A 12,210-nucleotide genomic window follows, 5' to 3' on the forward strand; every position below is an offset into this window, starting at 1 on the left:
CAGCAACCTGTGTTTTAACAAGCCCTCTGGGTCGTTTGAGGCAATCTGAAGTTTGACAACAGTAGCTTTAGGGCATCCATTGCACATAATGAATTAACTTCTGTTCATCTAGAATGATGCTAGTTCTCTGGAAACACTTCAACCGAACACATTTTAGTAGTCTAGATATAATTATTAATTTTCAGACATTACAATTTCTGTTTGCCATATTGATCCATCACTCCCCACCCCAAACACACATGAAGACTATTCCACCATATTAGGCCTATTATTATGTAGGAAAATTAAATTATTATTAGGTTTTTCTTGCTATGTTTAAATACAGAGGTAGATGACTTTCTGCCAAATTAAAATTTCAGATAACACTGAAGTATTTAAGTGTATGTCAAATAAAAATCTCAGATGGTGAATTTTCATATTTCCAAAGGATTATTTTTTTAATTAAATTAAGTTCCTAAAGAGTAATTATTGTTTGTATATCTTTTTTTTTAGGATGGTAGACCACTGTTGAGGTATTTGAATACACAGGGGAAAGCCCACCTGTATTTTGTTTTAGAATGCATATTTGGTAGCTTCTTTTAAAAGAATGATAAGAAGGTACAAATAATCTGCTCCTTGGATATTCTGTTCTGCTACAAAAATCGCATTATGTAATTCTTGTCACAATTAACTTTTTCATAGGAGAAGAAACGGTTAACGATTAACAACGTAGCTCGAAAGTGGGACTTGCAACAAAATCGAGGAGCCAATATTCCTACAAATCAAGATAGAAAAGATTCTGACTCCCCTTCTCAGGACCCCTGTCCGATCGATGGGAGCACCATCTCTGCATTTCCGGAGGAAACAGGGTATGCAGTCGTATTCTTTCAAGATACTAGTGTCATTAGAGACCCGGATTGGAGTGGGGATGGGAAATCATTTCACATAAAATTATTTTAAAATAGTAGTTTTCTTCTAAAAAATTAAATCAGATTTATAGAAAACTTACCAAAATTAGAAGTTTAGATTAAGAGGTTAAAATGGACAAACTAAAAATATAAATCTGACCATGATATTCTCCTACTTAAAAAACTCTTCAATATGTGTACTACTGTTTCATGAGAAACTATTTGTTCTGTAAACCTTCACCTGAAGTACAATAAAAAAAAAAAAAAGTAAAAAAAAAAACTCTTCAGTGGTTTCCTATTTTTCAGAGGAAAAAATCAAGATTATTTAATCTGGTCTATGAAGCTTCTGCCCACCTCACCTGTCTTATCCCACGCACCAGCAGCTACCTTATTCTGGCTCTGCAGCTTTGTTGACCTTCTTCAGTTCAGTTACTTCCTACCTCAAACCTATCTTCTAGAAACAATTTTCTTCTTCCATGACACCTCTTCCACACCCAACTTCCCTCACCCTATCCTAGCTAACTCCAACTCACTCCCACACATCCTCTTGAAAACCTTCCCTAATCCAGAGGCTAGAGTAGATCAGATGTCCCTTTTATCTTTTAGTACCCTGCACTTCCCCTCTTAGCACTTACCACAATCATAATTAAATAACTAGTTGTTAATTGGTTGTTTCACATCTGTCTTCCCACTAAAGTGTAAGCTTCATGAGGAAAGATACCCTGATTGTCTTGACCTCTGTTGCGTCCTCAGCAACCAGTACAGAACCTTACTCCTTAACTAGGGGTATTAAGCAATCCGGTAAAAAATTCTGAATGATTACCCCAAATGTGTTGATGTGTTCTACTTACGTGTCTATTCCAGTGTCTCACAACCTGTTTTCTTCTATGACACATGACAAATAATATATATCCCCGAGTTTATGAGCAAATCTGTGTATATTATCTATATCTATACTCCATGCATTTCTCTTCCTCTCAAGAAAGCATATGGGAATCAAGTAAATAAGAGGAGCATAAAGCATGTATATTTTTATAGGGTATAATTATAAAATGTACTATATATGTATGTATATATGTATTTATATATCCTAAAAATCAAAGATAGAATACATTTCAACTTTGTTTCATCTGGTGAAGCATTATATTAAATATAATGTACCTTTTATTTCAAGTTTCTAACCAGAATTTTTTAAGCCTTTTATATACAAAGAATATAATAAAGGAAGTAATTTGAGAGGCAGTGGAATAAGGCTCTGGAAATTTTCTGGAGTTAAAGAGTCTGACATACATTTAGACAAACAGACCTTTTAAATTTTAGCTATAGGATTAATTTATACAGATCAATGTATTTTCTTCAGCTCACTTGGGAATCTGTGTAGAGCTTTTCACCTCTTTCAGATAGAAAAATAAGGCTACAAGAGTAGAAATTCTAATTAAATGATAGTTTATATAACTAATATGCCATTCTTATATAGCTCTAGTAGAGGCAGTGGTGGTTCAGTGGTAGAATTCTCACCTTCCATGTGGGGGATCCTGGTTTGATTCCCAACCAATGTACCTCAAGTGCAGCCACCACCTATCTGTAATTGGAAGCCTGTGTGTTGCTATGATGCTGAACAGGTTCCAGTGGAGCTTCCAGACTAAGACAGAGTAAGAAGAAAGGCCTGGTGGTTTACTTCTGAAAAATCAGCTAGTGAAAACCCTATGGATCACAACAGTCAGATTCTTTTGTGCAGGGAGTTGCCACGAGTCAGGAGCTGACTCGACAGCAGCTAAGAACAACAGCAATAATATAGTCCTAGAGCTATTTTTAATATTCTTTAAATGTTGGAGTATAATTTTACATGGTTGAAACTGTAACCCTTAAGCACTGGGCTTTAGATTTATGAAATAATATACAAGTCAGTACTATTTCTAATTTTTCTTTTTAAAAAAATGTTTGTTTCTGTCTTCCTTAAGAAGTTTTCTTAGTTCAGAGTTTATTGAAATCTGTCAAATTGGCTTCTAAAATTTTAATAAGCTTTTAAAAGTTAGTCCTTTAGTATAATCTTAAATTTATCTTTATATGTAGTAGTAGATAAAAGTCTACCTTGTTTTTATTTCAATTGACTAGTCATTTTGCTAATAACTTTTCTTGATTAAACTATTCCCTTTTTTAACGAAAAATGCCATCTTTACCTTATTAAATTCTCATAAATTCTTGGATATATTTCTGGACTGTGTATTCCATTCCACTTGTCTATTCCCATCTACTTGTCTGTTTTAATGCCGATACCAGATTATTTTCATTATAGTAGTTTTGTAGTAGGCTTTAATATCTAGTGGGCAAATCTACTTTCACTGTCTTTTCAGAGTTTTAATTCTTGCACACCTTTTCCTCCTTGTGAACTTAAAAATCATTTAATCTGAATAGAAGAAGAAATGTTAAGAATTTATTCAAATTGCATTACATTTATACATTAATTACAGAAGGGTTGACATTGTTATGATACTAAATTGTCACTTTAAGAAACATTGTACGTCTTTACACTTTTTCAGGTCTTGTTGGTATCCAGGAGGAAGCTAACTGGGGAAATGTTGAAAGTTTGAAGGGAGATTCTGAGAAACTAAATAAAGTTAGAGATAACTGTAGTCTGAATTGTTGAATGAATTTATTCCAAAGCCCAGAGTAGCTAGCTATAACAGTAGAGAAGTTAAGTATCTGGTAAAGAATAAGGAGAGAGAAAGGATCAAAGATAAGGAATTAAAAATTCAAATGTACCAACAACAACAACACCAAAAAAAAAAAAAAAGATTGAAATGATGAGTCATATGATTAAGGCTAGATTTCTTTTTTTATTTCTTGTCTTTCTGGTTTTATTTTATGTACTTATTTATTTTTTTTGGTGAAGGTATACACAACAAAACATCCACCCTGTCAACAGTTTATACATGTACAATTCAGGCTAGCTTTCTAAGGAATTAAAAAACAAAGTTGGAGGCAGTTCCAAGATGGCAGACTAGTTAGATGCACCACGCCGTCCCTCTCCAGCAAAGACCCAAGAAACAAAGTGAAACAGATATGAATGACAGCCCTGGAATCCTGAACATCAATTGAAAGGATCAAAAATAAAATAAAGCTACAAGACTGAATAAAGTAAACCAGAGATATCAATCTGTAAATGATGACAACTTCAAAATAAAAGAATAAATTGATGTAGTTACAGAACTTCCATATGGAGAGGAAGTCAAGGCAATATCAAGATACAACAGACTGTTTTAAACCTAGGAAGATAAAGGTAAATTTCAGGGTAACCACAAAGAAAAATTAATAAACCTACTCACCAAAAGAAAAAAGAAGGAAACTATAAAGACTCAATAAACACAAAGTCAACAGCAATGAAGAAAATGAAAAGAAACTTCATAAAGAAAAAGAACCCAGAACAGAAAAGCAACTAGAACAAAGACAGCATCAGCACCACAAAAAAAGCATAAAATGACAGCAGTTCATTCATACCAATAGTTAATCAAACTAAATGTAAATGGGTTAAATGTGCCAGTCAAGAGGCAGAGAATAACAGAATGGATAAAAAAAACATAACCCATCAATATGTTGTTGACAGGAGACACATCTTAGACACAAAGGTATAAATAAGCTAAAAATTAGTGGATGGAAAAAAATATACCAAGCCAAAAAAAATCTCTGATAAATAGACTTTAAGGCAAAATCCACCATAAAAGACAAGGAAAGGCATTATATAATGATTAAAGGCTCAGTTCACCAAGAAGACATGTGGTACAATGGATCACTTTTTTGTGGTCTTTCTAGCCATGGTCTTGTAACTCGTACGCAATTACTTGGGTGGGATTGTGCAAATAAGGCAATTGTGGCCCACCAAGGGGATTGGTCAGTTTTGCCTTAAAAGAAAGCCAATTCCGGAGCAGAGAAAGGATCCCCCCAACACCAAGGAAGAACAGCCAGGAGTGGAGAGTGTGTCCTTTGGACCCAGGATCCTTGCTCTGAGAAGCTTCTGGACCCAGGAGACAGAGAACAACCTGTAACCCTGAAGACAGCGAGAAGTGGTGGCAGAGAAACCGTGGTAGGAGAGACCACCAGGAGACCAAGCAATGGGCTTCCTGGCCCGTGGAGCAAGAAAGCTGAGTGCCTTTGGGCCAAAACTTACTGGCAGAGTGGGATGCCTCTGGGCACCTATTGGCAGGGGTTAAAAGAGCTTTGTAACACTTGCCTGAGCGGGGCAGAGGCCTAGGGACAGAGACAGGTGTGACTGCAAGCACAGCTGAAAAGAAGGTGTCCTGATGGAAGAACTGTATTCTGAGTGTTTCTGAGCCTAAATTGTAACCTGTTACTTCCCTAATAAACCCCATAATTGTGAGTATTGTCTGTGAGTTTTTTGTGGCCATTGCAATGAATTATTGAACCTGGTAGAAAACTAGAGTGTGCCATGGGAGGGATGGTTGGTGTCAGAATTGGTAAAGATGGCGGAGAGAGGAGGCATGTCTGACCTCCACCTGATAGGAATCAACCTTGTGCTATTGATCTTGATTCTCCTTCCCCCTTGTAAATTTAGAAGAGGTCAGACACTGCCCCCAAGCTGTTTTTACAGGACATCATCATATTAAATATTTATGCACCCAATGACAGGGCTCCAAAATACATAAAACAAACTCTAACAGCATTGAAAAGAGAAATAGACAGTTCTATAGTAATAGCAGGAGACTAACACACCACTTTCAATGAAGGACAGAACAACTAGAAAGAAAATCAACAGAGATACAGAATATTAATTATCACAGTCAACCAGCTTGATGTCATGGACATATACAGACCACTCCACACAACCATAGCACAATACATATTCTTCACAAATGCACATAGTTTATTCTCCAGAATAGACTATATTTTAGGCCACAACACAAGCCTCAATAAATTAAAAAATATCAAAATAGTACAAAGTGTTTTATTTGACCACAACATTATAAAATTAGAAATCAATAGCAAGAAAAACAAGGGAAAAAAAAAATCAAATACATGGAAACTGAGTAACACCTTACTCAAAAACCACTGGCTAATAGATGAAATTAAAAATGAAATAAAAAAATTGCTAGAATCAAACAAGAATGAAAACACAACATAGCAAAACCTTTGGGACACAGCAAAAGCAGTACTCAGATCAATTTATAATATTAAACACACACATCAAGAAAGAAGAAGGACTAAAATCAACACCTTAACCCTGCAACTTGAACAGCAAGAAAAAGAGCAACAAAAGAAGCCCACAGTCACCAGAAGAAAGGAAATAATAAAGATTAGAGCAGAAATAAACAAATTAGAAAACAGAAAAACAGCCAAAAGAATCAACAAGACTAGAAATTGGTTCTTTGAAAAGATCAATAAAATTGACAAACCACTGGCCAGACTGACAAAAGAAAAGAAGCAGAAGATGCAAATAACCCAAATAAGAAAGGAGATGGGTGACATTACAACAGAACCAATTGAAATAAAAAGGATCATAACAGAATATTATGAAGAATTATACTCCTACAAACTGGAAAACCTAGAATAAATGGACAAAGTTCTAGAAACACACTACCTACCCAAATTAACAAAAACTGAGGTAGAAAAACTGAACAGACCCATAATAAAAGAAGAAGTTGAAGAAGTCATTAAAAAAACTTATCCAAAAAAAACAAGCTCTGGCCCAGACAGCTTCACTGGAGAATTCTACCAAACATTCAGAAAAGAGTTGACACCAATTCTGCTCAGACTATTCCAGAACATAGAAAAGGAAGGAATACTCCTAAACTCATTCTGTGAAGCCAGCATAACCCTGATACCAAAGCCAGGCAAAGACACCATGAAAAAAGAAAATTACAGACCGATATCCCTCATGAATAGAGGCACAAAAATTCTCAACAAAATACTAGCCAATAGAATTCAACAGCATATCAGAACAATAATACACCACAACCAAGTGGGATTCTTACCAGGTATGCAAGGATGGTTCAACATTAGAAAATCAGTCAACGTAATCCACCACATAGAACAAAGGACAAAAATCATATGATCATCTCAATTGATGCCAAAAAAGCATTTGATAAATTCCAACACCCATTCCTGATAGAAACTCTCAGCAAAATAGGAATAGAAGGGAAATTCCTTGACATAATTAAGATCACATATACAAAACCAACAGCCAGCATTTTTCTCAATGGAGAGAGACTGAAAGCATTCCCCTTGGGAACAAGAACCAGACAAGGATTCCCTTTATCACCACTTCTATTCAATATTGTACTGGAAGTCCTAGCTAGAGTAATAATGCAAGAAAGGGAAATAAAGGGCATAAAAATTGTTGAGGAAGAGGTAAAAATACCCCTATTTGCAGATGACATGATCATACACATAGAAAATCATAGAGACCCCCACGAGAAAGCTACTGGAACTAATAGAAGAATTCAGTAAAGTGGCAGGGTACAAGATCAACCTTCAAAAATAAGTTGGATTCCTGTACAGTAACAATGAGAACTCTGAAAAGGAAATCAGGAAAACAATACCATTTACATTACCCATCAAAAAGATAAAATACTAAGGAATAAATCTAACTAGGAACATAAAAGACTTATACAAAGAAGAGTATAAAACACCTACTATAAGAAACCAAAAGAGACCTACATAAATGGAAATATATACCATGCTTATGGATAGGAAGACTTAACATTGTGAAAATGTCAATACTACCTGATTCGATCTACAATACAATGCAATTTTGATCCAGATTCCAACAACATTCTTTAATGAGATGGAAAAACTAATCACCAACTTTAAATGGAAAGAAAAGAGGCCCTGGATAAGCAAAACATTATTAAAGAAGAAGAACAAAATAGAGGCCTCACACTCCCTGGTCTCAGAACCTACAATACAGCCACGGTAGTTAACCGAGCATGGTACTGGTACAACAACAGACACGTAGACCAGTGGAACAGAATTGAGAACCCAGAAGTAAATCCATGTACTATGGACAGATGATCTTCGACAAAGGGTCGAAGTCTATTAAATGGGGAAAGAGAAGTCTCTTTATCTAATGATGCTGGCAAAACTAGATATCCATCTGTAGGAAAATAAAACAACATCCGTACCTCACACCATACACAAAAACTAACTCAAAATGGATCAAAGACCTACATGTAAAATTTAAAACTATAAAGACCATGGAAGAAAAAATAGGGACAACACTTGTTGTTAGGTGCCGTCGAGTCAGTTCCAACTCATAGTGACCCTTTGTACAACAGAATGAAACACTGCCTGGTCCTGTGGCATCCTCACAATCATTTTTATGCAGTTATGTCCCCTAGGAACAACACTAGGGGCCCTAACATATGGCATAAATAGTATAACAAACATAACTAAAATGCACAAACACCAGCTGATGAACTAGAGAAACAGGACCTTCTAAAAATTAAACACTTAGCACTCATCAAAAGACTTTTCCAGAAGAGAACCTACAGACTGGGAAAAAAATTTTGGCTGTAACGTATCTGACAAGGGGCTAATCTCTAAAATTTATAGCAAACTTCAACATCTCAACAACAAAAAGACAAAAAATTGGCACAGGACATGAACAGACACTTCAAGAAGACACTCACGTGGCTAACAAACACGTGAAGAGATGGCTCATGATCATTAGCCATTAGAGAGATGCAAATCAAAACTACACTGAGATACCACCTCACCCTGGCAATAATGACACTGATTACTAATACTGGAAACAACAAATGCTGGCGAGGTTTTGGGGATATTGGAACTCTTATACGCTGCTACTGGGAATGTAAATACAACCAGTATGGAAAACGGTATGGTGCTTCCCTAAAGAGCTAGAAATGAAATTACCATATGATCCAGCAATCCCACTCCTAGGTATAGATCCAAGAGAAATAAGAGCACAAATAGACACATGCACACCCATGTTCTTTGCAGCAGTTTTCACGATAGCAAACTGATGGAAACAACCTAAATGCCCATCAACCGATCAATGGATAAACAAAATGTGGTATACACACACACTGGAATACTACACAATGATAAAGAATAATGATGAATCTGAGAAACGTCTCACAACATGGATGAATCTGGACGGCATTATGCTGAGTGAAATAAGTCAATCACAAAAAGACAAAAATTGTATGAGACCACTATTATAAAAAGTCAAGAATAGGTTTACACACAGAAAGAAACATTCTTTGATGGTTACCAGGTAGGGGAGGGGGATGGAGGTAGAATCACTAACTAGATGGTAGACAAGTGTTAATTCTGGTGAAGGGTAAGGCAATACACAATGTAGGGGAAATCAGCACAACATGACCAAGGCAAAGCAAGACACTGAGAGGTACGCAACAATAAAGGGTAACTATGGTAAATGCTATAACATACACAATCCTGTAACAACATAACAATCAGTAATTTGGGAGTAGATACATGGGCTAATGTGTATGCTAAATAGGTGAGGGTGGTCGTACAGGAGTATACTCATTTACATATATAGGTATGGTTGTGGGTATTTCTACATACATATTTGTAAATGCTGCATGTATACTCATATATATACACAAACATATATATAAATAACAGAGCATATGGGGGCACAGTTATAGAAACTACTTAGACATCAGGACTGAACTACTGGACATGAAAGCTAAGGACCATAGTCTTGGGGGACATCTAGGTCAATTGGTGAAACACCATTCATAAAGATAATGTTCTATTTCCTAGCCTGGTGAATAGTGTCTGGGGACTTAAAAAGCTTGCGAGCAGCCATCTAAGAAGCAACTATTGGTCTCTTCCTGCCAGGAACAAAGAAGAATGAAGAAAACTGAAGACCCAATGAAGCAATTAACCCAAAGGACTAATGGCCCACATGAAACACAGCCTTCTCTGCCTGAGACCAGAAGAAGTAGATGGTGCCCGGCTACCATTACTGACCACTCTGACTGGGGTCATAATAGAAGGTCTCAGGTAGAATGGGTAAAAAATGTAGAACAAAATTCAAATTAATAAAAAAAAAGACTTACTGGTCTGAAAGAGACTGGAGGAACCCCCAAGACTATTGCCTTAAGACAACCTTCTATCTTGAGATTATAGACACTCCCAGAGGCCACCTTTCAGTCAAATAATAGACTGGGCTATAAAATCAACAGTAACATCCGTGAAGAATGTGCTCCTTAGAACAGTTGACTTGTATGAGACCAAAAGGGCAACATTTGCCCAAAACCAAAGATGAGACGACAGGGAGGGACAAGGAAACCTGACTAAAGGAAACAGGGAACCCAGGGAGGAAATGGGGAGAGTGCTGACACATTGCGGGGATTGCAACCAAGATCATGGAACGATTTGTGTAAGAATCATTGAATGGAAAATTAATTGGCTATATAAATCTTCACCTAAAGCACAATAAAATGTTAACAAAAAAAAAGTTGCCAGCAGATTGGGAAAAAATATAGTGTTTCTGGGACTAGAAGTCTAAATGAAGTTGAAGATGAGTAGTATATGAAGTAAGAGAGTTAGTAGTGAGCTGGAATAATGGGAAGTTGTGGTCATAGTGAGCTTTTGAAGTTGAAGATTTTAAAGGGAGAACATATATAAGTAATGACAACATTAGAACAGTATGGAGGCCATTGTGCAGTCATGAGGGTGGGTGTTGAAGAGTAGAAGTAAAGTTGATCGGAGGAGACATTAGTTGAAGCCATAATTGTAGGCATTGAAGTTACCATAGATAATAGTGGGTTGAGGTGTGGGACCAGGGCCCAAATAACCAGCCTGTCTCCTCCTGATCTCTGCCGTGCATCCTATGCTCTTGTTCCAGGACTGTTCACTGTTCGGGTTTTACCAGAATTGGCAGCTATAGTGAGTGCAGGAGTGTCTTTATTAAGTGGCTCTTTTACCTGGCAAAACTCTCTCTGATAGGTGGATTCCAGACTATTAATGTAACTTTCTTGACATTTTGAACTTTTAAAGAATCTTGTGGCCAAAAAATTCTGTGACCTTCTAAAATAATCTAAAATTATAACCTTCACTTTTATGGTCTCAAAAATTAAGCAGTCAGTTCCAAGAGAAAGAGGAAGTATCTGCTAATGAAAATTATTGTGCCTTATAGTTATTGCCAGGAGCCCTGGTGGCACAGTGGTTAAGAGCTTGGCTGCTAACCAAAAGGTCGGCAGTTCAAATCCACCAGCCGCTCCTTGGAAACCCTATGGGGCAGTTCTACTTTGTCTTGTAGGGTCACTATGAGTTGGAATTGACTCAACGGCAATGGGTTTGGTTTTTTTTTTTGTTGTTGTTGTTGTTTTTATATAGTTACCTCCAAGCATTTCAGAGTTTTTATCAGGAGTTCCATGAAGTCAGAGGCTTTCAAACAAGTTGCAAAGAGAGAGAGTTTTGGATAAATGAGAAAAGAGGTGCATGGACTCAATGGAGAGAATGTAGAGAGCAGTAATAATTCACTAGGAAAAGGAACATTTTCTGGCAAAAGATTTACTTTCTACTGATTTAAGTTCAAAGCGCCATGGAGACATCATTACCTTCTTCTGACCATTTTAAATGATCTCAAACCTGTTACATCGAGAAGCCACAGAAGACATTTCTGTATGAAGTCAGAAAACATAAAACTTTAGGGATAGACAGTGAGTAGTGGTAGAGACTATAATGTAATAGTAGAGACTATAATGTAAAATCAGTTATTTATAACCTCTATCGGGTGTGGTTATTATCTTTACTTCAGTTTGTGGCTATTTGATTTCTGTAAAATCTTCTGTAAAATATTTCTAAAAGAACGTATTATACCTTGTATTTGTCTAAACCGGGGGCTCTTAACCTGAGGCCCCAGATTGGCTTTTTGAACTTCAAGTCCTTATTTTCTTGACCTTCCAGCACTGTTTGATATGGGTGACACTCCTCATTGTTGAAAGGCTCTTTTCTTTGACTTCCTTGATACCACAACCAGCTGGTTTCCATTTCACTTTCATGTCTACTCTTTTTTGTTTTGTTTTTAAGTGTACTTTGCTGACTCCTTTTCTACCAAACTTCTAAATGTATATCATGCGATTTCTTGATTTGTAAAATTAAGATACATTTCTTGCTATAATAGGTTGGCACAGTGGTTAAGTGCTCAACTGCTAACCAAACCTACCAGTTGCTCCATGGGAAAAAGATGTGGCAGTCTGCTTCTGTAAAGAAACACTATGGGGAATTCCTGCTTTGTCTTATAGGGTCACTGTGAGTTGGTTTGGTCATTCGTCTCTCTTCCTGAAACATGTGTCTTTTTTTTTTTTTT

General features: G+C 36.5%; 1 protein-coding gene across 2 annotated transcripts in view; it reads left to right on the plus strand.

Moving 5' to 3' along the window:
• LRRC49 (leucine rich repeat containing 49) overlaps positions 1–12,210 on the plus strand; it is a 200,047-nt gene that overhangs the window by 136,702 nt on the left and 51,135 nt on the right. For both annotated transcript variants that reach the window (XM_023729769.1, XM_023729768.1), the window contains exon 12: positions 682–848. In XM_023729769.1, coding sequence (XP_023585537.1) covers positions 682–848 — 167 coding nt within the window. The remainder of the gene's footprint in view (positions 1–681; positions 849–12,210) is intronic.

This window comes from Trichechus manatus, unplaced genomic scaffold (assembly GCF_000243295.1).
Source record: "Trichechus manatus latirostris isolate Lorelei unplaced genomic scaffold, TriManLat1.0 scaffold00030, whole genome shotgun sequence".
Lineage (NCBI taxonomy): Eukaryota > Metazoa > Chordata > Mammalia > Sirenia > Trichechidae > Trichechus > Trichechus manatus.